Source organism: Paroedura picta, chromosome 4 (assembly GCF_049243985.1).
Source record: "Paroedura picta isolate Pp20150507F chromosome 4, Ppicta_v3.0, whole genome shotgun sequence".
NCBI classification, from domain to species: Eukaryota; Metazoa; Chordata; class Lepidosauria; order Squamata; family Gekkonidae; genus Paroedura; species Paroedura picta.
Window position 1 is genome coordinate 110,543,898 of NC_135372.1, and position 27,477 is coordinate 110,571,374.

Sequence of the window (27,477 nt, forward strand, 5' to 3'; positions counted from 1 at the left end):
TGGGGCAGCCTCTGAGGCAGGCAAGTAGGACGGTGACTTTGCCTGCATTTGCTGAAGGGTTTATTGGCATTTAAGTTTGGGAAAGAATAGCTTGTCAGTGATGCCAACAACACATTAACTGAAGTTTGGAGGAGATCTCAGATGTAGATAGATATGCCACTGAGACCAGCTGGGGAGCAGGGAATTATTATTAATATTATTAATTAGATTTATTTCCCGCCACTCTTCGTAGGCTCGTGGCGGGTCACAATAGTCCTATCCCCATTAAAATACCCATTAAAAGACTTTGAAAACAATCCCAACATGGCGGAAGCTCTCATTATTCCCACCCCTGCTATCAAAGCGGCAGGGAGGGTGGGGAGGAGATCTAATTTACTAGGTCCGGGGGGTGAATGCTGGAACTCATTCGCTGACCCCGGCCTCAACCAAAAACCTGGCGGAAGAATGGGTTAGGTGTGTTCAGCAACAACACCCTCTACAGTTTAGTAGCCTCAGATTTGTTACACATGGATTGTATGGTGCATTTGTACCTGTAGTGCACGGCTGTTATTGCTGATGAACCCTGGCCAAAGTAGGTGTGGAATTTTCAGGCTGCCAGTAAATCCTGTCACTTCATTTGCCTTTTCCAGTGACTCCCAAGCTAGGCTCCAAGGGCACACATCTTGCATTTAATATGTTGACACACACTGACAAGAGACAACATGCAAATCACATGACTCAGGAGCTCTGTTCTTCTGAGAGACTGATAGGTTTGTGGCAGGGGTTTTTTTACAGTGGGCTCCATACCATCAGGAAGATTAGACAGGTATTAGCATTGCCCAAATAGCTGCTAAAGATGCTCAAATGAGCTTGCACATATTGATGGAATATTGCTTATGCTGATGAATGACTTAATACAATACATTATTTTCATCTAACACTAAAAATGATTCCCTAATTGATAAAATACTTGAGCATTGATATTGGTTTCATTGTGCAATGGTTACTAGTGGCAGAGCTCACAAGCCCTCTGTGCCTTTACCAAATGGGAGCTCTGTGGGCAGCAAGTGTTTCTGGTAAGAGCTGATAACTTGTAGTTCCATTTTAAAGAGAATTGTTCCTTCCCTTGGGCACCATCATCTAATAAAATCTGATTAAATATATGCAACATGTACATAAAACATACAGAGACATGCATTGAGCAAGGGGTTGGACTAAATGACCTGTATGACCCCTTCCAACTATGATTCTTAACAAATGACATGGAAAACAAGGAAACTAGGCCTGGGTCTATTTTCATGAAATGCAATGGGCTACTTGTATGACTCAAGATAAGTCTCTCTCATCGATTTTCCCCAGTTTTAATCAGCTGCGAAAGAAATGTTTTGATATGGTAGCATCAAAACCATGGAATTCCCTATCCAGGACAATTTCCTTTGCATCACTGTCTTCCACCAGAAGGTGAAGGGTTTTCTGTTTTTGTTCGGCATTCTCTCACTGATTCCACCCCCCCCCCATTCCCATTGATATCTCTTTCTGTTTGTGTGTGTGTGTATGTATTTTACATTTTGTTTTAAAGCTTTTATTGCTCAACATTTTGGGGGACCTAATTTGGGTGGACTAGCAACTTAAGTGAGTATAAGATAAGGTTTATCACTACTTTCTGCAGAGGCTTCTTTCTACCATGCCAAATAATTCTGCATCTTTCTACCATGCCAAATAATTCTGCATCTTTGGAGTTTTTGTTGTTGTTTGTCCTATAGTAGAACCAAAATGGCTACCCAAGTTGCTTGGCAGGTTTTACCTTGAAGCAGCTATTCAGATGCACCCACCAGGAACGTTTTCAGCTCCGAGATCACTGAAGAGGTTGTTTACCAAACTACCTTTCTAGGCCTCGACTCATTCTTCCAGGGTTTTTTTCTCCATGTGATCTCTAATTTCTTTGCTTTGTATTTTGGGAGATGTCACTAAATGTACTATTTATTATTTCTGATTTCCTGTTTAGTCCCAGTAAATACAGACAAGTCGCATCCTATTATGATCCAAATAAGTCTCGGGTTGCCCCCAGCTGGCTGGAGAGTCAATGCTTCGAGTCATTTCATCTTCGCTCTAGGGAGGATCAGAGGGCACTTGCTTGGGCAGGCTCTGCAGTGAGACTTGTGAGACTTGGTTGGTGCTCTCTGTTTCCCACTCGCTGACTCAGCTGTTTGACTCAGGCATCCCGATGGGCTGAGACATGGAATGAACATTGACTTTGGCTGAACAATGCCATGAGATTGGTGTGGCTGCTATAATATACAGTGGGTGTGGTCAGGGAAGGCAAAGTCAGAGACAGATTCAAGGTTCCACCTTGTGTCAAACTGAGAGAAATGTAGGTCAGTGAATGGCTTCCTCTGCACTCAATAGACCCAGGGTTCCTCCCCCACCTCCAGATGAATATGGAGTAGACACCATTTACTCACTCAGGTTTTTATGAAGAATCCAGAAATGGTTGTCTTCACATGTAGATGATTCTCTGACTAGTTCTCCTTGCAGTTATAAACACTGGCAACGGTGCCTCAACATGGCAGCTTTTGTTTTGCTTTCCTGGCTTTGGCCTCCCACTGCCAATATCTCTCCCCTCTGTACTTTCCCGCTTATAATGCTGCCACTGTCCAGAGATGGAACCTGGCTCACTTAACCAAGCGGGAGAAAGGTCCAAGCAGATTTTGTCGCGCCAGCCAGAACCCAAGTGCCAGCACATCTCAGCTGCAGCTGAATAGGAGCTACCAGGGTCATGCCCAAAAGGCATGGGGGCCAGACTGCAAAAACAGTCAAGTAAGTACACAGCCAAAGTGGGAACAGAATGGCAGGGGAGAGTTGGTAAAAGCACTCTTCCTCTTAATATGGGATAATAATATTTGCCTATTATAAAGTGCTATTTTATAATATTGGTGAAAAGCTTTGGATATAGCTTTATATCACTGCGTTCAATCAATGGGGCTCACTTTCCGGTAAATGGGTTGGATCTAACTATGTTTGTAGCTGGTGAAATGAAGATGGGTGAGGGAGCCCCTTTTGACTACCCAAAAGTCTCTGAAAGGTGTCATAGGCTTGGCATGGTGTAGTGCCAGCTTGGTGTAGTGGTTAGGAGTGTGGATTTCTAATCTGGCGAGCTGGGTTTGATTCCGCGTTCCCCCACATGCAGCCAGCTGGGTGACCTTGGGCTCACCACAGCATTGATAAAGCTGTTCTGACTGAGCAGTAATATCAGGGCTCCCTCAGCCTCACCTACCTCACAGGGTGTCGTGGGGAGAGGAAAGGCAAGGCAATTGTAAGCCACTTTGAGACTCCTGTTAGAGAATAGCAGCATAAAAAAACAACTCCTCTTCTCTTTGCCTATCATTTTCCCATTCAGAAGAAATAACAGCAAGGGGTGGGGTGGAAGGTTAAGCCACCTCTTCCTTTCAAAACATGCTTGATCTAATGGGTGACTGTTGTGGGGAGAGGAAAGGGAAGCGACTGTAAGCTGCTTTGAGACTCCTTTGAGTAGAGAAAAGCGGCATATAAGAGCCAACTCTTCCTCTGCATAGCTAAAAGCCAGGCAGAAGGAATGGCTGTAGCACAGAAGGGAACTGAGCTGGCTGGATCCTACCCAATATGCTTCCTTTACAGCCTTAAACTGAAATCTCACATTTTAGGAGATGCCCCCACCTAATGAAACTGGTTTACTTCTAACTAAACATCTGTAAATCAGACTGCATGCTCAGTCTTTTGCTCAGGGCTGCTGTTCTGTATCTGGAAATTCGCCATGAGGCAGTCTCCTTGTCCCATGAGAAATTATGAGGAGAGATTAATCCAGAGATTAATAAGGGACATCCATGAAACTGATACGTTGGCCTTAGAGAGCTGCATTTTCAAATCTGGGGTACACCTCCAAACAACATGTACACCATAAGAATCTTATTTCTTTTAAATTCTATCTTTGTTTGTTCTGTTCAACTTTAATGTTCACCGCGATGAACAGAGGGAATTGTTTTAACCTGACCCTCTATGGTCTGGGAAATTCTTGGAGATGTGAGGGCAGTACAAGGAGAGGGCTTTTTTTAAAGGACAGGAGCTTAGTAATGAAGTGGTACCATTCAGCCTACTCTTCAAGGCTGCCATTTTCTCCAAAGGAATGATCTCTGTAGTTTAAAGAGCAGCTATAATTCCAGGGGAACTCCAGATAACCCTGCTCTCTACTCATAACTGCGAAAGATTCATACAGCTGACAAAGAAAGCAGATGCTGTTGCATGGCTAGCTTTTATTTACAGACACAACAATATTCTTAAATTTGGTGACACAGTCGTCTCCACACAGTGGTGTGTTTCCATGCGGTGACCGTGCTGCGCACACAGCTACAGACATTCTACAGAGTGAGGCCATTGAAAGGTGGCTTGCTCTGGAGTAAACTAGAAGAACTGGTGCATTCCTTGGGCCGCACTGGCTAGGAGGAACAGTGAAGGGCTGGCCAGAACAGAAAACCACGGCTCTGTTTTCTGCCCAGGCTGGGTGGGAACCACATCTCACTTCCATCGGCCACCAACCACCGGTTTTCCGCGGGCAGCCTTTGAGCTATGGGTAAAACCAAAAAAGCAAATGAGGAAAACTCAAGCCCATACATAAGTTCTGCAGAGAATGTCTTGGCTCCCTCGTGCTTTAAAAGCATCTTGTTTTGCTGGTGATTTTGCACATATATCCCATCACTCTTAGCAACACTAGCATAGTGATTGCCCAGCCACAGCCCAGCCTGACTCATCTGAGCAATGTGGCACAGGTAGGCTGGGACTGAGATAGGCAGTCCGCGTAGGTGTGTGTAGGAACATCATGCAATGTGCCTGCTTTAGCTTACTAAAGAAAACGGCACACGCCCAGAAAAATGGAAGCCTGAATAAATCTCAACTTGTGTTTTTATAAGTAGGCTTGCCACTTGTACCTGATTTTAAGGGAGAGTTTCTTATTTGGCATTTTCTTTTTTAAAAAATGCATGAAACATGTAGCCATTCTTGAAAATGTCGGGGCAAAAGTAACTGTACCAACAATCATCACTTGTCATACTAGATTCTAGGATTAGAACAATTCCATTTCCTACTATCTTGCTCCTTAATAGTTGGTACCAGGCAACAGTGGCAGGTAATAGTCTTCTTTGTGGGTGCTACTGCTCCTGCCTTTTAAACCTTGATGTTACTAGCTCAGGGCAACCTGTTTACTAAGGAAGGCTTCCTGGAGCCTGCTACACAAGCAAAGGGAGAGGCCGTCTTGGCAGCTGGCCAATCATCATTGATTAGCCAATGAGAAGCATTTTCCAAAGCAGGAATGCATTGTCACGGAAGTTATTATTTCTTAATTTAAAAAAAAATTGTTAAATGCACATGTTGACCCACCCCTTCCTAAAGTGGCCAAAGATGGGCTTGGAGAGAGTAAGGAGGAGCCCTGACCATTTAAACCATTGCTGGTCAAGGCTTCTACCACTTCATTGATCTGTGATCCTGGGGGTGGCTGGAGTTGTGCAAGGTGAGTCCTTCCTTGGTGTTGGGGGAGGGGGAGGGGGAGGGGGAGGGGGAGGGGGAGGGGGGTTGGAGGTGACTCAGAGGAGTTGTTTGTTTTTTTATTTTAATTCTGTGGTGAGGCAGGGGGCATTCTGTGAGTTCTGGGTGGCAGGGAGAGGGGCCTTCTGTGGCCTAGCACCCATCTACTACCAAGCGCTAGGTTGCAGAAGGCCCCTGGTAAACTCCTGGCCTTGGGGTGGTGGAGAGAAGGGCCTTCTGTGACTCAAAAAGACCATCTTTACAGTGAAAGCTACTTGCCAATGGTGTTCACATGCACTCGTGATCCCAGGTGCCCTATTCCATTATGCCTCATCTGTGATAGAAAATTTGCTAATGAAGCCATTGTTCCATCTGGGTGATGTCACTTCCAGGTGACATTCACTTCTGTGGATATGGCAGGGAGGTGTGGCCAGTTGGCAGCACTTCCAGTATGCCTTAAAGCCAGAAAAAAATGTTCAGGTATACCTCCATGGTCAAAAGACTGAGAAATCTTGGTATACATCCATACACATACCCAATTTATGCTGGTACGAAAAGCCATTTTCCCCAGTGAATACTCTGCAAGCCATCACAATACACCATCGCACAACAACCAAAAAAGAAGCACAACATGCTACTCACCCTTTCCTTAAGCAGGTAAGTAGGGGAAAGGACAGAGAAGAAGAAACAGAGTATAAATAAAAGTGATTTCTTTGAAGTCTCTAAAAGACCTCTAAGGAGAGCGGCATTCCTATTGCAGATTGAGATTTGTTCCTGGTGGGCAGAAGAAACAGCTTCATCTGCTTCGCCATTTTCTGCTCTGCTGAGGAGTACTCAAGAGGTTCCAAGCAAATTCTTCAGTATCTATGGTCACCTATTCTGGAAATTGCAGCCATGGCTAAAGGAAGTCAAGGGGTGAGCATGATGAAAAAGCTACAAAGGGCTGTGATATACTCAAGAATATTTACCCAGTAATTTTAACAGAAAAGCCAAAATCTGAACAAAAATGCGATATAAGGAAAGAGGCTGGATGCCATATATCTTAACAAGGGCATACAAATTTCAGAAGGAGAATGGCTTCTGCTTAGAAACTTCTTTGTTGAGACTTGGGGAACTCAGCAACTGCAGCAAAATTCCAGTGTTGTTTGACATATACTAAGAGGATTTCCTGAAGATCAAATGCTGACAGGGGGTGGCAGAATTCAAGAATCAGAGGAAAATATCAAAGGGAAAGTAAAATGTATGCAAGGGAAGGGAGACACTGTACAATATAACTGAAATATAAGAACAGGAAAGAATTCCTAGTTAAAAGAGGAAAATGAAATAAAGCATGGTAGAGATAGAAAATTCTAAAAGTTGGGCTGGGAGTGAGAAAAAGAAAAGGTGGATACACTAAAAGGGATGAGAAAATAAAGGATGTTAAAATTGCAAGTGGACAGGAGCTTTAGATCAAGTGCTGAAGTAAGGAAAGGAGGGGAAAATGGGGAAAGGTGGTACCAGCATGGGATTAAGCAATAATATATTCTTCCATTTACAAGGGCAGCCAAAAGGGCTTGATCCAAAACTTCAAGTACTACCATAGCAGGATGCCATTGTCTAACAGTTTGCTAGAATGGGGTTTGCTAGAATGGATAAAGTGACAGAAGAAAGGGAAACTGTTGGCAGAAAGTGAACAGTGAATCTGAAGGGGGGATGACAAAACTCCATAGTGGACAGGCATAACCCAAGACTGCAAGTCTTGATGCACATTTGCAGAAGCGTCATCATGTAGAAGTGTGAGCATGAAAAGTATGCATAAATGGAAGGACTGGCAGAAGCAAAAGCAAGTGGGAGGGAGCAAGGTGTGCAAGTCACAGAGAGCAGAGCCAGGAAGGGCTGATGGTGGAAGACCTATTGGGAAGGCTTGGTGCCATCAAGCAGGAGAGGATACTATGGGGCTTGAGTACTTACACCTTCTGATGATCACTAATGCGGTTGCGAAGAACGTTTATCTGCAAGAGAAACAGACAGGATGTGAAGCTTTATGTTGATGCAACTCTTTGTGGGAAGCAGAAGGCTGCTGTGATAGGATGTCCTATAAGGCCAGAAAGCATGGACTACATGGATCATGAAAAGTAGACACAAGGCTACGTAGCATCTCCCAGTAAGATGTCAGAATCTCCGTTTGTACTTTCAGACCCTGCATAGACTATCTGCATCCACCTATCTTCCTTCTTTTTATGTAATAATCTGTTCTTCCCTCATGAAGCACATTTTCTAGATCTATACACATTCAGCTGGCTGAAATGAAATTGAGACCAGTTGGTGCAGAGATTGAGATGGAGCCCATTCTTCCAGGGGTGTAATTTTCAGGATGTCTTTCCAGTGTCATTCCATGGTTATATTGGCCAGAGCCTCCTTCACACAAGTGGTTGAGATATCTTCCCTTCAGTAAACAAAGCTTACCACTGCATTTCCTGAACATGGTGCTGCTTTCAAAAGCTACTTCTGTTGCATAGTTGGCTCAAGCTTATGTTTTGTTCCTTGCACAGACACACCTACTTCACAAAGTTCAATCACAGCCTATCATGGCATTGATTTCAAGAGCAAATCCATAAGTAAAGGAGTTGACTTTTTCCTGGTTAAATTGCCAGCTTACTCATGCTTCTGGAGTAAGATTTCAAGCCAAAAAAGAGAGAAAGTTATTCCTTAGGAAGGAGTTTCCACTTACTTATTAGAGTTTAGCTCAGAGAACCTGAGGTTCCACTAAGGTCAGTAAATGAAATCTGAAGTCTAGACATCATTGCAGGCCAAGCAGGGAAAACATGCAAAACAGAAGACTGCCCCACACTTGAGCAGGCTATCACAGGAGGATATTCTGATCAGGGCTCTGCACACCCCATCCATCACATTCACCACTCCACTGTTGGCACAGAACAAGCCATACTTACTACTTGCTTAACTCATCGCAGCGAGCAGTGAGTATGGAAATCTGGTCAGGGTTAGAGAAAAGAGACGATTAAGGACAAAGAAGAAGCCTTGGAAAGGGGAGGAAAACAGAGGGAGAGCACTTATCCTGAGAAAGCAAGGTCACATTCAGCTTTATGGGCACCAAGGGCCCATGTGCTCAAGGGGAAGCAGTTCTGGAGGTAAGGGACTGTACAAGTAGCTATAACAGGAAGGCCTGAAAGCAAGCAGGAAAGCGAGCAGCATGTGCCATTACTTGCCTTACAAACTATGATGGGAGTGGTACATTTAAGAATTAATAGCAGCTTCTGCAATAAAATCCTTGCTCATCTTAATCCTTGCTCCTCAACATGTGGGCACTGTGACATTACCTAGCTGCTCTGAGCTACCATTGAACAGCAGGAAAAGTAAGGCATTGTAGAAGGGACATGTAGATCAGTGAAGACTATCAAGCCAAAGGAAAAGCAAGGAGGGAAGAATTTAGAATACAGGAGGATTTGAGTCATTACCTAATGCAGGGAATGGGACTCTGCCATTGACCATAAGCTGTTTGTGGACCCAGCTGAGAGAGGTGGGAAGAGTTATAACTCAACATTTTGTACAATGAGGGGTTGGTGTGATGTCTTTTCCCTTCCACTAAGACTTTTCTTTCTGCTGGCCTTTCAGAGTAACCACTAAACAGGTCTTAAAACTATCACAGGAGGGTTAAGGTGAAGCTACTAATACCTATCTGGCCCCAGAGCACCTTACCATGTGATGATCACCTTCAGGCTAGATTCTACACTCACTCTACACTGGTCTTCCCTTAGCCTGGATCCGGAAATTACAGCTAGTGCAGAATGTGGCTTCTCAGGTCCTCATGAAGACCCTGTAGAGTAGGGGTAGTGGGAATGGTAGTCCATGGACATCTGGAGAGCTGCACTTTGACTACTCCTGCTGTAGAGGGCCCATATCTGACCTGCCCTCCAGCAGCTACATTGGTTGCCAGTTTTAAGGAGTCAGGTTTAAGATGCCGGTTTTAAGGCCTTCCGCCGTCAGAGCTTTGCGTACGTGAAGAACTGCTTCTCTGAGAATATACCCTGAAGAGCATTTACCTCTGCCAGTTTCAACTTGTTGGTGGTCCTGAACCCAAAGATGTACGATTGACCTCAACCAAAGCCAGGGCCTTCCTGGGCCTGGCAACAGCTTGGTGGAATGAGCTGCCAGCAGAGATCCAGGCCCTGTTAAAACTATCAAAGTTCCGAAGGGCCTGTAAAATGGCATTCTTCCACCAGGTATATGGTTGAGGCCAAAATAAGCAAAATGTAACACCAAGATGGGCCTCCCTCCTCTTTGCTTCTCTACTATTTGCATTCAGAATTGGGAATGCTTTAATTTTATAGCTCCACTAGTGAACTATCAGAGCATTTACTCTTATCTTTATATAGATAACATATTGTACTGTTTTAAGAATTTTGACTATGCACTAACTGATTTCTATGTCCATGTGCAATTAACCATTCTGAGCCTGCTAGCCGGGAGGGGAGGTCTACAAATCAATCAAATAAACAAACAAACAAATAAATAATGTTAGACTGGGGAAATGACTATAAGCTGTGGTAATTAATGAGAACTTTTTGATATTGAGAGTCCATTATAACACGGACTGCTGAGGCAGTAATTAATTTGTTTCAGCCATAAGTGCAAAGCCAAAAAGGGAAACAAAGCCCAACCTAACTAGACAAGTTAGGAACCCAAAGGATGAGCTGCAAAAATAATTTAAAAATGCACTATTTATTACACTGAAGTGCACAAGTTAAATATTAAAAACATTGATAAATATTTGCATTTTAGAATTATCTTTGCAGCTCAACCTTCAGGTTCCTAACTCAGCCATGAGTGCACCAATGGACAAACAAACAAATCTCCTTGGTCTATCAAAAGTGAATCCAGCTTAGTCAGCGTCTGTATTGCAGTTTATAGTAGGGTTTGTGGGAGACACAAGAACACAAGCTTGGACCTTTAAGAGACATAGACCAACCGATGTCACGCCATTTTATCCACTGAGCCACTTCCATCTGAAGAAGGTAAATATGACTCCACTCATTAATTCACTGCAGAAAAAATGGTTTTAACATATGATGTAGGTTGTAAACTGAGATAAGGTCAAATCAGTCCTGTCTGTTAAAAACAACAGGGACTAAAAATAAAGTTACCAAGAAGGATACATGTTTTTTTTTAAATGTAGAAAGTAAGTACACATTGAGTATTTGGCCATTTAAAGTACTGTAACTCTTCCAGAAGAGAAACATACCTTCTTGAAAACTTTTATTGATGATAATGTTACCTTTTTTAAAGATTACCTTGTGGTATCGTCCCCCACCCCACCCCCTTGCTCCTTATACTTTTGGGGTCATCTCTTCTCTTAGAAAAGGGTCAGTCTCAGCCAGTTGGGCATGGTATAATGAATGGGATGGCATCACAGTGCTTTGCATCCAAACAAATCTGATTAAATGATGGGATCAGTGAGGCCCAATGAAGCCAGCTGGGGGAAAGGGCAGGGCTTTTTGTCACACTCTGATCCCAACCAACTGGCAGGAGTGTAGACAATGAGATGGTGTCACAGCACCTCACAGTCAGTCAGATTTGTCTATGTGCTGACATAAAGAAATGTTAGAATAGATAAATACTTTCCTCTTTTTTCAATGCAATATCCAGAAAAATTTACTAGTTTAAGTGCAGCTGAAAATACTAGCAAAATTCATCCCCCCCCCCCCCCCCCCGTTCCAGCTTAGCAGCTATTCTTCAAACAAAAAGAAGCAGGAAAAGAGCAGATGTCCAACAAATGCAGTCAGACTGACCTCGTATTTCTGCCGTTTGAATTTTTCTTGCAAGTCAAATTTCTCAGCTTCAAGATCATGAATGCTCTGCCACAGTTCCTTGGCTTTATCTCTGAAATGAAAACATGTAGCATTAGTAAGGTGACCAGATTGTCCCACTTTTGGAGGGACATCTGGGAGCACCTGACAAATTGTACTTATGTAACAATTAAAAATATATATTACAATACTATTTTTGCATTCTATGCATTCTATGAAACATTTTGTTGCTCCATATAGACCAAATTTTTAATCAAGAACCCCCCCCCCCCCCGGTCAATGGTGTCCCACTTTACCAATGTTAAAATCTGGTCATTAGTCAAGAATGGAGGCCTTTGTCCTGTTGTGGGCATGTGCTTCTTAAGCATGGAGAAGAGATGGATAGTCATACAAAACAGTCTGATGTGCATACGCCAACATGATATAAGTAAATCAGCTTATTTAACATACTAGTATCAAAGTCCATTTAAAAAATGGGCTTTAAAAGGGGTGACAGGCAGGAGGGCTTCGGCAGAGTACAGTGGTCACTTGGTCTCCCCTGCTTGCTGACGGGCAAGAGGGGGCTGGGCCATCAGTCCTAGCACAGCCAGACTCCTCCCTGGCTTGCCGTCTGCTGGCTCTTCCTCCTCCCAAGTGCCCAGAAGGGGCATTGAGGAGAAGGATGGGGTTGGGGAAGACCTATGATTGGCTCTCAGTGGGGGCTTGCCCTCTCCCCACTGAGGGCCAGTCAGGTAGTATGTACATCATCCACACACAAACCAAACATTATCTTGGATAAAGATTACATATAGGGTACAAAAACGTGAGAATATTGGGTGCATATGAATTTAATTATCTGCTCATATATGCATCACCCTGTGAGAATGGGCATTCATAGAATTTATGGCTTTTGAGGACACTGTGAGAAGAGCTCAACAAAAGTGTACCTAAATCAGAAAGATTCTTTAAAGTTCTGTCTACCAACTAATCATCCTTCATCCCCTTCATATATCTTATCTTACATTCATTTTAAAATGTATGTACCCCCTTTTAGTTTTTTTCATTCCCACTTCACAAGGTCTGGTCCTGATCCCTTTGCCAGGCCTGGGCTCTTTGGCAAGTTTTAAACAAACTGAGCAACATTGAGGCAATGGGTTTACTGCCGCCTGCACTTGGACATGGACATGATTTCCTCGGTTTGTGTGTGCTCAGTGCCCCCTCTAGTGGTGTTACAGCCTGCATTTGCTTTATATCCTTTGGTGTGAAGGCCAGTTATGCTGCCTCTTCCTGAGATGGAATTTGTATGATCATGGAAGGTGAGCTATCTTCAGTCATTGCTGAAAGCTTATAGAGCTTTGGGGCTTGATGACAGGTTTGCAATTGAACTTACCATGCCATCCTAAGCAGACTTTCACCTTCTAAACTCTGCTTAGTTTTGCATTGCCAATACCCTCCCCTGCCACTTAAGATGTGTAGTACCCACTTTAAACATCCATACCTTCTGCCACTTGCCTGCTGTCAGGTGGGGTTGGGAAATGGCATCCCATGATACATTACTTCCAGCTGCATATCTGGAAGTAACATCATTACATCATGGGATGTGCTCAGAGTCACCCAAAACTGTGGGTTTTATCTTAATGTTTCAGATGAATCCTTGAGTGTCCCTTGATGCAGTGACAGTTTCATAGGTGAAACTGACATCCCAGCACCACAGGATGATAATCAGGCAAATCCTGGACTTGCCAGTCTCCTGGAAGTTAGAACTATGTAGAAAGGATTGCTGCAAATGGACTCAAACATGGATAAAAGTACTTGTACGGACATAAGGTCACATGATCTGTAACCCCAAGTGTGCGGACACAGTCTTAGGTAGGTCTGAAAAGGGCTTTGGATGTGGGGTTCATTATTTGTCTTTCATTGCCTGGGGAATTTCTCTTAATGTGTAAAGGCAAAGAAGGCCTCATTGTCCTCAGTTGTTGCATCAACTGAAGCTTGTACAGCAAAGCCCTTTAAGAGTGTGTCATTCATAATGGCTTAAACAGGATAAATCCTTTCTCTGACCTGCCTGAATTCTGGCAGGGAACATCCCTTGCAATCCCTAAGACTAGTGTTCAAATTGGGTGGAAAGCAATTGTGTTTCTCCTCAAAACCATTCCCAGTTACATCACATACTAATAACAGAATAGCAAAAGAAATGCTTATAAAACTGAGGGGGACAATGAGGGATAAGAACAGTGCATCCACACCTTAATTTGTCTTCATTCAAGTGATCAATGTTCAGAGGTTTCCGACGTTCACCGAGGATCTTTTTCTTCTTTTCCCTCTCTGTTTGTTTTTTCCCACTTTTCTTCTCTGTCTAAAGAAGCCCAGTTAACATGATCGTCAACAATGTTTCTTAAGTTTAAACAAATCTTCCTCTCCACCCCAATGAGAATTCACACAGGAATTAGAATGACAAAATATGCTGGGGCATGTTAAAGAATGACTGCTTCCCATGTAATGTCCTAAGAATAGGTATAGAGATTGTGAGAATCTGGCATTTCCGCACATTGAAAAAAATAGTGTTACACCAGCAAAATGGCATAGCACTAAAAATTTATCACACCTCCAGCCATTCCTCATCTTCTGGCTCTCTCACTTTCATCTGCCACCTTCTTACACTCCACAAGTGCTGTTTGAAATGGCGCACTTTACATGCAACTCTCTTCTGACTGTCAATCAAGCCAGCCAACCAATCCTCTTTCACAATGTTTTAAAGGGCCTGCGATGCCCGCTAATTTTTTTTAAGTAAAACTTCTCCATTGAAATGCCTATGCATCTAAACACCGCCCGTGGCACCGTGGGCGCCGCGGACTAAATAATTCGCTAAGGGGTTCTGGGGCGGGATGTGTCAGTGATGAGGAAGGGTCCAGATTGGACCCTTCCTCTGGACAGACAATCGGAGGGACCAATCGGCAGGCGCTTTGCACCTGCCGATTGGTCCCTCTGATTCCCAGCCCCAGCAACTGCAAGCCGCACGCAGCGCGGCTCGCAGTTGCTCCCGGCCTGATGCGGCGAGAGGCACGAAGCGCCTCTCGCCGCGTCAGGCCGCCCCCTCAAAGAGCCGCCGCCCCAGAGAGCCGACCCAGAGGATCGCCGCCGGGGGACACGCACAAAGGTTAGTTCCTAGCGCCCGCTGTATTCCTCATACAGCGGGCTATATTACTAGTCTAATCATAAATGCATAGGGCTTTTTATAATGCCGCACTTATGGAATCAAAACTTTGGAATCTTAATGGTGGATGTGGCTCGAGATATGCTGGATAGACATGGGAGGTTGGTGACATCATGCAAAATGTCAAATATATGGCATCTTCATAAGTTAAGCATTTCACTATCTTTATCCAGTGTAGAATTGTCCTAAGTATCTAATGAAGGCAAGAACAGTGTGCTCTCAAGTTTTTTGGCTTACATATCTGCCACACTATATTCATATATATGATCAGTCACCCAAGCACCCAGTACCAAGATATGAATTCTAGGTTGTACTAGTCACATCCCCACTCCCAAGAAAAAAAACACACGTAGGCTGGATAGATACCTTCAGCAGGTATCCTCCAAAATGGAGCATGTTAGAGAAAGCCTTTTTCTTCCTTGCATCCTCTTCAGCTCTCTTCCGAGCCTCTTCTTCTTCTTTCCGGGCTCTCTCTTCCTGCCAAGAGCACAATCACAGTGAGGTTTTGAAAAGCAGAAGAATTTGCAGAGAGGTCAGATGCCAACTTCACTGCTTAGAAGAATAGGCAGGCACAGCTTATCCAGGTGGTAAGGGTGCCAACCTCCAAGTGGCACTTGAAGTTTTCCTAAAATTACAACTGATCTTCAGATTAGACCAGGGATTTGCAGCCGGGGTCCATGGACCCCTGATGGTCTGCAGAAGCTCCAAGGGGATCCATGGCTTTTCCCATCCTGCCTTAATGGACTCATCTACAGGCTAGGGAACTGACTGCTTCCATTGCTCCCCCTCTCCCCTCCTAAGCATGAGGTTTCTGCACATGGAAGGATGTGGAGCCTGAACACCCACTGTCCCCCAACACCCATTCCTCCTCAAACCTGCCTGTTGACATGCATGTTGTGTTCACTTCTGGTGACATGTCACTTCCAGCTGACATCACTTCTGGGGTTCCTCAAAGCCTGAGAAATTATTTCAGGGGTTCTGCCACAGTCAACAGGTTGAAAAAGGCTGGACTAGAGTAATCAGTTTCCCTGGAGAAAATGGTAGCTTCATCGAGCAACCTCTATGATATACCATAGATTCTAGGTGAAAACCTGTCCTAAATTGCCCCTCCCACAGGCATCACCCCCAAACTCTCTAGGAATTCCCTAGGCTAGAGTTGGAAATCCTACCATGTTGGCATGCTGCTGCTACATGGATCCAAGTGCATTGTGCTGGAAGGATCTATTCCCTAATGATGGCAAATTCCTAAAATTAATCAGAGTACTAACTATTCCATATTAGATCTTTCCTCATTTTAATGGAGCTAGAGAGAAGGGACAACAACAATAACAGAGTTATGTTTATACTGTGAGCATAACAATTATTATTTGGTATTACCTTGGATTCATACATTAGGCACAACAAGCCAATACCAGTTGGTATTAAGCCAATGCCAAGGCTTAAGTACACTGGGAAGTTGTCCAGACCTGAGTATAATGCACACAATGCACACAATCTGAAAACCTTCTAACCTTAACAATGTTATGTAAATCTCAAGAGCCTTGAATCATCCCTTCATTCAAGAACCAGCCCTTTTGAAGCCGTCCTGAGGCCACGTACTAAATCACAAGACTCCCTGATGCTTGAGCAGCTGCACACACCGTGTGGCTGGACTCTGCAGGGAATTGGTCAGCTTTCCCCAGCACTTTCTATGGGCCAGAGAGGAGCACTTGGTCCTCTTACCTACTAGGTGCCAGTAGTCCTGTGCAACTTGTGGATACTCACAGCCAAGCGGGCCTGTCGTTCCTTTTCTTGTTCGCTACGGATCCGCTGCTGCTCAGCTCGCTCTGCTCGCCGCTGTTCCTGTACAAAAACAAAAGCCTCACAGCTGATCAGGGGAGTCCTGGTGATACCCAAATGCGTATCTGCCCCACCTAAATATGGCAAGTGTGGCCTGGGGCAGTCAAGGTTGTTAAATGTTAAAATCTGCTTAAAGCATGTTAAAACATGAATGCTTTTGGGGAAACCAGGTCAGAAGTATTTTGTTGCCTGAGGCAAGAAATCCCCAAATGACAGGTTTTCCCAATAGTAAACATTTAATTAAATAGCACAGTTTGCTACCTCTTGTTGAAGTCTAAAACCTGATGCCTAATAGCAATGTCCCTTGTTTTGAAGGACCAGTCCATGTGCAGAGTTTCCATTTCCCTGCCTCTTAAGCACATAGAAACCAAGTAAAAAACTAGTAAATCTACTTGGGGGTAGGACACAAAGGAAGTTCTGCTACCATTCTGAACAAAATGTCCTTAGAACTGCACTTTAGGCTACAATATTACTGTATTTACTTGAAAAGAAGATGACCCTGAATGTAAGACGATCCCCTTGAAAATGCTATACACACACAACAAATTATTATTGGACATAATCATTTGTATACAAACATAAAACAACCTTCCCCTTTTAATTTTTCTGATGCCATACTTGTGAAAAAACTAACCTTGCATTTGAGTAAATACTGGTAGTTGGGGCCAGCTACCAGGAGCATGTGACCCTGATAGTTCAACAATCACACTGGCTACTGATCTGCTCCTAAACCCCACTCAAAGTCTGGAAATAGTATTTTAAAGCTCTAAATTCCTGGGATTCGGATTATCTGAAAGATTGTTTTCACCCATGAATTCCTGCCCAAGAATTAAGAGCACAGGCTTTCCTGACTGCCCCATCAATCAAATAAACTAATTTGGGGGTACACAAGACAGGGCTTTCTCAGTGACAGCTCCATGATTATGGAACCTCCCCAGGGAATTCCCCATGGAAATACACCTGCTCCCCTCCCTTTTGGTCTTTAGGAGGCCGTTAAAGATGGTTTTATCTAGGACTGCAGCACTCCTGAATGTTACATTTTGGTTTTATGTTTTTAATGTATTTATCCTCTGTGTTTCATCTATGCTTGTTAGCCATCTTGAAGTCTTCATGGAAGAAAGGCATCTAATAAGTGTATTAAATAAACAAATATAATAAGTGCTTTTGTGGTATCTGTGATCCCTAAACCTGATGGTTCTTTTAGGATTATATACTACTATGACTGAAAATTAGTTATGACCTTGCCATCTCATTGTTGGCTACTACTTTCAGTAGTACAACCTGACAGAGGGATGGACGTAACCACAGAATGTAACTTCTAGTCATTAATGGTGCCAGGGATATGATACAGAGCTCTTTGACTTACAATTCGGTCCTTCAGGGATATCAGTTCTTCCTCTTCCTTCTTCCTGTTCTCAAAATGAGCCTCAATAAGGGCTTGCAGCTCATTCAGATCCTTCTCCATTCGCTTGCGGTGGATGTCCTGCAAGGCAGAAAAGGGTATGGGCAAGATGTGGTTCCCTTTTCTCAGATCTGAAGAAACCTACCATGGAATGCTGGGTGTGGAACAACTTGTTCAGGTGGTTTGAGACTGGTCAATACTCACATCAAAATCCACTCTCTCTCCATCAGGGATTTTAGGAGGCACCAAGTTTGGCATAAAGTGCCTGAAATTAGAGGAGGAAATAACAATTGACATTGCCATACTTTGGCTTCTGTTCTATCAAGGATAGCCAGTTCTATGTGGAGATTTGTGGGATGGAAACTACAGAGAACAGGGTTTGGGGAGAGGAAGGACCTAAGCAGGGTATAATGCTATGGAGTCCATCCTCCAAAGCAGGTATTTTCACCTGTGGATTTGAACTTGATCAGCTGGAGATCAATTATAGTAATGGGAGCTCTCCAGGTGTGATCTGGAGGTTGACAACCCTAGTTCCACCATCTATTTTTAGAACTCCATGGGTTTGATTTACATTATCACTGTTCTCCCAACAACCTCAAACAAGACCTACTCTATTCGTCTTAAGGGACTGGTCATCCTTGCCAGGAGCAGAGCATCCTCAGTGCAATATTGGGTATAACATTCAACCCACATTTGCTACTGGCTACTGTGCATGCCGGGGATCATAGATGAAAGGAAGTGGCTGACTTTTCCATGTGGGCTTATCTAGGAATGTTGTTGTGCCTACCGACTGACCATTCCTTTGATGTACTAATTACCCCAAATTGTTGGCTAATGTTTCCACAGCAGGTGATAATTGTTAGGGTATGGTCCCCTAATAGCTCTTTTCAAGTAGCCATGATAACTTGAAGGTGACCTTTTTCAACTGAGTGCAGGGAGGAAGGAGGGACAGGGACAGCAGTTTGAGTTTGGGAGACAGACAGCTGTGAGCTAGTATAAGCCTTTCCTATCTTTCTAGTAATTGTGGTAGCAGATTTTCTGCTCTGAAGGAGTAACTCTTTGCCTCTTCCTGTGCTGTGTTAGTCTATGGCAAATACCATAAAATCCTAATGTTCTCTCCTACAAACTTAGGTACTGCCACCTCTGAACCTTCTCATTGCTTAAGTTAAGTGGGGAGTGTTGTAAGGATGTTTACACCTGCAATTTCTAGAAAAGGTTGGCAGTCTACATTTTTAGATGCCAACTTCAGCACAGTTAGATCTTAGGATCAGTTATCTGTATCTTTATTAAGTAAGTTAACAAGGGGAAGCACTTGGAAGTTTACTCTATGTACACATTTCAAAGAATAACTGTGGACTACATCATAAGATGGACCCTTCAAACAAATCATTTCTTTTCATTGCAGAGCTTATGCAAAGGTCAAATATAAAATGGTGAGAAAAAGACTGATTTTAATGTCCCATTTCTAAGTTACAGATAAATATGGCTCAAATATTCCAAACAACTGTAAACTACAAGTAACCAACGAATTCCACATTCCCCATGTGGATTCCCCATGAAAGAAAAATCCTGACACTTAGATAACTGGTGCATCAAGGTAAAGGCTGGTCCTTCTCTCTGATTTCCCTAGTTTTCTATGTGTTAAAGGATGTTTTTAATATATATGGTAGCAGTTAGTCTTGTGATTACTCACCTCCTACCTGAAATAGTCGAGGCCAAGAGCGGTTTCACCATATAATCATCTTACATTTTTACCATAAAATCCCAAAGTGGCTTACAACATTTTAAAATGCAGTATTAACTTTTCTCCTCTTTCTTCATATAAGCCCCCAGTGACTCAAGCAATAGCTAAACTTACTCTAGTTGCTCTCAGAACTATTTGTGCAAATTTTATTTAAACTAGATGTCAACACCAATGTTGTCCCAAGCCAAGGAAACAATTTATAGCTTGTCTGAGGGCGCCAGGTGGAATGTCACAGTAGTTGCTTGGCTTTTAACAGCAGCTACACCTGTCATGCTGGACTTATTTCTGTTCGCTCTGCTTATAGGAGAGACTGAACAGCTGTGATAACTTCATATCTGTGCAGGCTGGACTGAGAATTTTAGCCTTTAAAGAGCATCATATCTCCCACCTTGTTTCTCAGTATCTAAAATGATGGGAGGATCGGGGTTGGGGACAATGTGATTTTACACATCAAACTGATGCACACACCCTTTCATGTATAATTTTAGCCCTGGGGGATGGGGAGAATGGCTTCCTCTTGGTGTAGAGGTTTAGAGTGGCAGCTTCTAATCTGGTGAGCCAGGTTTGATTCCATGCTCCTCCACATGCAGCCAGCTGAGTGACTTGGGCTCACCACAGCACTGATAGAGCACTGATAGAGCTGTTCTGACCAAGCAGTAATATCAGGGCTCCCTCAGCCTCACCTACCTCACAGGGTGTTGTGGGGAGAGGAAAGGCAAGGCAATTATAATCCACTTTGAGACTCCTGTTAGAGAAAAGCAGCATAAAAAACCAACTCCTCTTCTCTTTGCCTATCATTTTCCCATTCAGAAGAAATAACAGCAAGGGGTGGGGTGGAAGGTTAAGCCACCTCTTCCTTTCAAAACATGCTTGACCTAATGGGATCCTCATGGGTGCTGCTAGGATTATCTCTTCATGAGCAACACATCTAGTTTGTGTAAACATTAAAAATGGTCATTGCCTAATTAAACATGAATTGTAACATGACTAAAAGCCATAAAACAAAGCTGTATATATTTATTTTAAGAAAGCCAGTCTAACTGCCCGTTGTATCCATGTTACAGCACAGCCAGATAATATCAGGATGGGATTGGAACTTGTGGTTTAGTTCATTGGTCTTAGAGGAGAGTTGGCCTTTAAGGCCAACTAAGTTTAAACCTGGGTATACATGCACACTTCTTCCAGCTTACACCCAGAATGAAGCTTTGTTGGTCTTAATGGTGCCACTGGACTCCAACTTTGCTCTATTACCTCAGACCAACATGGCTACCCACCTGAATCTCAGAATCATAATCACACAGAGCTGGAAGAAACCACCAAGGGCCATCCAGTCCAGCCCCCCACATTCTCAGGGACTTAAAAATCACATACTCCAGAGGTGCTCATTCAATCTCATCCTAAAAACTTCCAATGAAGAATCCATCACTCTCCAAATCAGCATATTCCATCTACAAACAGCCCTCATCATCAGAAAATGCTTTCTAATGTGAAAGTGGAACATCCTTTCCCATAATTTGAATCCATTGCTCCTAGTCCTTGCCTCTTTCAACACGTCTACTTTTTACATAGCTAAACACAGCTATCATATCACCCTCTTCCCTCCTCTTCTCCAAACCATGCACACCCAACTCTCTCAACTTGACAAGGCTTGGATTCCAGCCATTCTAGTCGCCTTTCTTTGAATGTCTTCCAACTGGTCAATATCCTTGAACTGTGATGCCCAGAACTGGACAGATGATTCCAAATGAAGTCTAACCAATATGGAACAGAGTGGAATTATAATTTCCCTTGCTCTAGATTCTATGCTCCTAACAATGCAGCCTAATATCACATTAGCCTTCTTAGCTGCCATATGTTGGTTCATATTCAACATTGTCCACCAGAAATCTTAAGTCCCTTTCACATCCAGCTTGGTAGCCATAATCTTATATTTATGCATCTCATTATTGTTACCCAGACATAACACTTTACACTTCTCCCTATTAAAATTCATTGTATTAGCTATGGCCCAATTTTTCAGTCAATCCAGATCTCCTTGAATGATCATCCTTTCCTATAGCCTATTAGCCACCCCACCTAAACTGATGTGCATTGGTCTTAGCAATGAGAAATTCAGGTTCCATACCCTGTGAAACTCACAGAGTGACTTTTAAGAGGTGAATCTTTCCCTGGCTAACATATTTCCCAAAAGTTTTATGAGACCTAATTGCTATTCTGAGCTCTTTGGAGGAATGATAGGTTATTACAAATGTCATAAAAATAGGAACTCTAATGTGATTTAAAAGAAACCCATAGCTGAGCATTTTGTGCACTCACTTTTCAGACATAAAAAAGTTTTATAAGAATAATATTGAGCATGTTCAAACAGCACACTGAAAAATGTGAGCAATCTAGTTGTGCCTCAATACCAGCAGAAAATGCTCGGTATAAATTGCCTCTGATGCAAAATCAAAGGTATACATATACTTACTTGGGTCTGGGTTTTGATTCTCCTGCAAGAAACCACAGTGAAAATGAAAGATAATAAAAACAAAAAATATTTTCTATGACTTTTTTGGAGACAACTTGTAGAAATACTACATTCGATGTTTCTTCTGTCTTGATTGAGACCTATGCATCAGTTTTTATGGAAATGGTTTCAGCTGCCAAATTATGGTGCAGATTTTAAATCTCTCTTTGTTATCACACAGCCTGCACTCTGCTTTTTGCTATCCCCCTATCTCCTTCCCCCACACCTTTCCTTGTGATTCACTTTCGTGAACTATACATGAAAATAATAACCATCATAATTACAGAGCCATGTACAATTATCTTCTTTCCTTATGACCCTTCAAGTTGACTAAAATTGCAGGTATTTTCCCTCCAATTCTTGCCTTAGTTGCTCAGATTACATTGCTTTCCTTTCTTTACTATATATAGAGTAGTTTATGTTCCTAGTCAGGATATCAGCTGGATGGTACCCATAGGATCACTGATGAAAAGGCACATATCTTTTCAATGTGAGTACTTTTCTTCCATACAGCATACCTCTGTTGTTCTTTAAATGATGATGAACATTCTAGATTATCTCTTTCCTGGCAGTAATAACCTGGTAAATCTGAGAACATCCAAAGTTTGTTCATAATGAAACCATGAAATCAGTTTTTCATTTACCTTCTTCTGGTTCTTTAGAATGTTCTTCATGTTCTGATTTGAAAAGAGAAGAATTTTCAGAGAAGATAATATCACACAGACACAATTCTATATTCAATCCTCACTCCTGAACTGAATGAAACAGTTGATTTCATCTAAGCTATGCTTCTGAATTCCCTGCATGCTTTGTAGTTCATTCATTCATTGCTGGGAAGGGTTACATTGCTGGCATTCTGGGATTTGGTAATTGGAGACAGCAGCAGTCCTTGTTTTAAATGTTGCAGCAGACATGGTAGGTTGGATTCTGGTGTGACGTCAGCATTAAGTATATCAAAGCCCTTGGCAGACCTCAAAAAGTAGACTTTAATCAGAAACAAAGCACAAGGTTATCCTGCCAGTATAGAATGTTAAATGTTTTGAATCTCTGGCTGCAAATCAGTTTGCATCATCACCTCACAAATTTTGGACATTAATATGTAAATGTCTTTAAAGACATTTGAATGAATGGGCAAACTCTGGTTTTTACTCACCTTAGATGCCCTAATTCATGCTTGACCCTTTCTTCTAAGCCTTTTAAGAATGGCATACTATGCTCTTTAATTGCCAAGCATGTAAATGTTTCTGAAACAAAAATGAAGACTGATGTAGTAGCTACTGATGTCACAGGGGCATTATAATCCTTTGCAAATGCTAAATGGAAGAAGGACTGGAGAAAAGCTCTCTGCCAGTTCCCTAAATACTGTCTGTTACTTTATTCTCCTTTTGCCAATAATACTCCTCCTGACCAGGCTGGGAAAGGCATTCAAGCCAAGATATAAAGACAGGCTTGAAAAGATAACGCACATAGAAGGAACTATAGCTGAATGCCAAATTACAGTTCATGGTTGGGTTGGACTGTTAGATTTCCCATTAAGTTACTGATGCAAGATTTGGCTCATGCAAGGTGATTGTTGCGCATCACCAAAGAGTACACCATCAAAATGCTTCCATCAGTTTGAGCTGCCTCAGCAGAACATCAGTACATGCCTTCTGTTATGGTTTCCCTTTCACCTTCCTTGTCTTCTTCAGTTTGTTCTTCTTGGTCTATGGAGTAAAAAGACCAGAATGAAACTAACATCTGTGGAAGTTAATAGAAAACTAAACAAAATTATATTTGTTACGATGGCCCCTAGTCATTGGGAAGCTTACCAAACAAGATAAGAAATAGGGAAAGATTCCATAATCTTCAAGCTGAGATGAGTGAAAAAAATAGAGAGCCTAGGACTGCTGTCTACAATGGAAAACGTTTGGGAACATCTAGTGATGCTTCATGACTACTTCATTGGTGTCTAGATGAGCTCCTTCCCTTTTCAAGAGGAGTCCTCTTAAATGTGGAAACAGGCTGCTCAGCATACATCTGTCCATGAGCTTCCCACATTCCTGGGTCAACTCATTAAGTACTCAAGCATAAAGGCAGAGAACAGACAGGTATGATGTTGCATTGATGGGTCCTAGCCCACTCAAGTAACACAAGGTTGCCTTTGCACTCACAGATTTCTGCAGTGTCATGGTGCAGGTGGGGAAAGCCAAGTAAACATGGAGGTTGAATTTGCTTTGTCTCAGCCCTGCACAGGGAAATCATGTTTGAAAGTGGCATGAGTTGTGCTAGATGAAGGCAATTCCCCACCTCCCCTGTCTCACTGGAGCCTTTTATGAATCCCTGCCCCAATACTCTTTCTTTGCACCAATGGACTAAAACAAACAGTATAGGAAGTAGGCAGCAGGATCTGGTGAACAGCCGAAACATCACCCTTCCTTCCCCTGCAAATGAAGAAGCCATTCAGTGCCTGTGGAACAGCATCATATCAGCTAAGCCATGGACAGTAGTTTATCACCAGATAACCACAATCAACATGGATTAAGGTTGGGCCCAGCAACTCCTTTCCTAGCACCCATCATTTTTAGAAAATGGACAGGTCACATGGGGGTTTTGTCCAGCAAGATTTCTGATTAGCCATTGGATAGTTGATTGGCTGTGCAGATTTTTTTGATTAAAATATTTTTCATTTTTTTAAATAATTGTTTGTTAAGAGCTTGGCAACACCAAGGCTCTATGGCAGCCATTGTGTGGCTGTCCAGCACACTGTGTCAGAATTCCAGGCTCCAAAAGGCTAGGGAGGGACCTCTGGATTAAAGGTATGAACTTCAAAGGCAAAAACCATGGCCTCCAGGCTGGCCTGAATTCCCAGAACACTGTAATTGAAATGTTTTCACAACAAATCAGGGGAGAGGAGTATTTATAGAAGGAAATGTCTCCCAGCAACATCCCATTTTAATAACCAGTTGGAGTAATGCATGATAGCAAATACCTGGCAATGGTAATCCCTGAGTATTTGTTACAGTCTACAAAGAGAGGTGGCTTCTGCTAGAAAAGTACAGAAAAGTGTACTGCTATTTGATAGGTCCTCATCATCACCCAGGACATCATTACCCAGGCAAATACATTTTTACATGACGTTAACCATTATCCCTCCTCTAAAAGAATCCTGGGAACTGAAGATGGGGAAAACTCTGAAACCCCCTAGATTCTTTTCAGCAGACTACTATTTCCAGAGTTCCTAGCAGATGATTATCAAACCTGTTTAAATTTGGGGAGGGGGATGCTATAAAGGTGATACAGGGCACAGGTTTACACATGAGACATCAATGAGCAGCCAACCCTGTGTATTGTTGGCAAGGAACGGTCAAGTGAAATGAAAAAGAAATGTTCTACTACCGTCTTCCACCTCTATCCATTCTTCCTCTTCTTAAGCAGGACAAGCAGGGGAGGTGAAAGGGAATAAGTAAAGGTTAGCCAGGGATCACAAAAAAACTGTGCTGTCAAGAAAAAGCATCTATAGGCAAAATGGTTTTCTTAGTGCACAATGATCCTCACTTCACACAGGTGTGCTCAGCTTATTTTCCCATGCTAAGCATTTATTAAGCCAAGTATTAGCAAAGCCACAGGATATCAAGTTCTGGACTACCCAGAACTCTCCCAAATTCATATATACATAGAAATAAGTAATTATGCTTTTATTCACACGCAAAGAGTCGTGAGTTGCATGCAAAAATGCCAGAGACATTGTTCAGCTTCTGGTGACTCCATGTGAGTAGCAAAAAGCTCATTCCAAACTGCGTCGTCTGACATATCAGTTACCATCTGGGTTGAATTGAGACTATCCACGTATGAGTCCTAAAGCCATATTGAGTATTTTTAGAACACAGTAAGAAGAACCTTCCCCACCCCTAACTTTGAAACCTCTGTTTCCCGAGATTCACTCTACGCCCTGCCTTATGGAACAACCCACTCATCCCTACCTGCTATTAGAAAGAGATGGGAAAGTATTTTGCTGATATTGGCTGTCTGTGCTGTCTTTCTTTGCTTTCTTGGGCTGGTGGCTGAATTTTTAATGGTTATAGTTTGCAGTTTTTACACTAAATAGTGACGTTATTTTTTTTTAAGAATGCATCTCTTGTTATATTTATTGTTAGCCACATTGGGCCCTTTGAGGGAAGGGCAGGAGAGAAACATTTTGAATAAACAAATCTTACCTTCTTCCACACATTCTTCTGTGACAAGCCCGAAGAGAGGGAAAGAGAAAGCACTGTTAGAGCCGCAATGTATTTAGAAAAAACATTTTGAATTGAATAGCTCTTGTCTCCTTACCTTCTTGCTCCCTGGAAAGCAAAAAGAGACACACCCACATTAGAATGATGGTTGTTGTAAAAAGATTGTACTTCACAAATGCAATTTGTTATGACTCCCACCATGTACACTTCAGAGAACGATGAGCCAGTGTCTTTTTTCGTTGCTCAACTGATTGCCAGCAGAGGGCAACATTTAAAATATGACTCAAGCCAGTACTAACTCTTCGCAGTAAGATAGCTTTGGTCACTTTGAATCCTTGGCACAGGTGCAGATTAAGAGACTTTCCAGTCCTTAATGTTGATAAGCAAATGGAAGCCCCATTTACTTTTGTGTTACGAGAAATGTAGAGCAGGGCTAGACTGTGATGATGATTGAAAAACCCTTTGGGCTGGAACAGCTTTAGCATGTTGTAGATATAATGGGTAGGATTCAGACTACATTTTCTGATGGCAGAACAGAACTTTCCTTTTTCCCTCCTTCTACTGCAGCCCACCCATCTCCCCAAAATGTTTCTCCGAGGAGATAGGAAAAATACAATGGGCGTCTGCAGCTGGAAGGTGGAATCAGCAGAAATTGGCAGTTTAGTCAACATCCAACCAAATCAGTGAAGTTTGGCTGAGAATTCTTGGTCATAGATCCTTACCTCATCTATAATTCCCAAAGCTCCCTGGGAAGAGACAAAGAAGTTTAAATCTCTGTAATATATGTTGTACTCTAGGTGAACAGGTTCACTTATTTCCTTTCTATGTTTCCCGCCACTGGACAACAAGGTGCTGGCATTCGAATCACCTTATGCTTCAAGGCCTTGGCAGTATCACCTTAAGGATGATACTACGGGGTCTGATCCACTAGTGTATCTATCCACACATCCCTACTTAGCTTTACTGCCTGTGTCCTTTCTCCTATCTGTCCAAAGATTCACCTAATTACCTCCAAGGTCAAACATGCCCCAGCAACATCATAGATCCTCCAGACAGCAGGGAGAGTTTTCATGCTGCTGCCAAATCACCATAAATGATGGAAAACTCTCCAAGTTATTTAGGAAATGCAGATGACAAGTATAGCATGGAGACTGAGGGTCAGAAGCCAACTTTTAAAAAACACTTGGTGGCTTCTGGGAAAGGTGTTGGATGGTACCAGGGTGTTCCTGGGTGCTACACTAGG

The 27,477-nt window shown here is 42.7% G+C and overlaps 1 protein-coding gene across 6 annotated transcripts in view; it reads right to left on the reverse strand.

The window, feature by feature from the left end:
* Positions 1-4,245: 4,245 nt before the first annotated feature.
* The window catches only part of TNNT2 (troponin T2, cardiac type), a 31,928-nt gene continuing 8,696 nt past the window's right edge, over positions 4,246-27,477 (reverse strand). The window contains exons 3-16 of one of the 6 annotated variants that reach the window (XM_077335023.1): positions 26,332-26,342; positions 26,217-26,234; positions 25,399-25,428; positions 23,670-23,726; positions 22,665-22,697; positions 21,982-22,003; positions 17,972-18,032; positions 17,732-17,848; positions 16,291-16,368; positions 14,893-15,003; positions 13,559-13,668; positions 11,316-11,406; positions 7,480-7,520; positions 4,246-4,576 (exon numbers count right to left, since the gene is read on the reverse strand). In XM_077335023.1, coding sequence (XP_077191138.1) covers positions 4,528-4,576; positions 7,480-7,520; positions 11,316-11,406; positions 13,559-13,668; positions 14,893-15,003; positions 16,291-16,368; positions 17,732-17,848; positions 17,972-18,032; positions 21,982-22,003; positions 22,665-22,697; positions 23,670-23,726; positions 25,399-25,428; positions 26,217-26,234; positions 26,332-26,342 — 829 coding nt within the window. In that variant the 3' untranslated portion in view covers positions 4,246-4,527. Of the gene's footprint in view, positions 4,577-7,479; positions 7,521-8,459; positions 8,501-11,315; positions 11,407-13,558; positions 13,669-14,892; positions 15,004-16,290; positions 16,369-17,731; positions 17,849-17,971; positions 18,033-21,981; positions 22,004-22,664; positions 22,698-23,669; positions 23,727-25,398; positions 25,429-26,216; positions 26,235-26,331; positions 26,343-27,477 lie in introns of all 6 variants that reach the window. The other 5 variants (XM_077335024.1, XM_077335025.1, XM_077335027.1 and 2 more) reach the window with 5 other exon arrangements.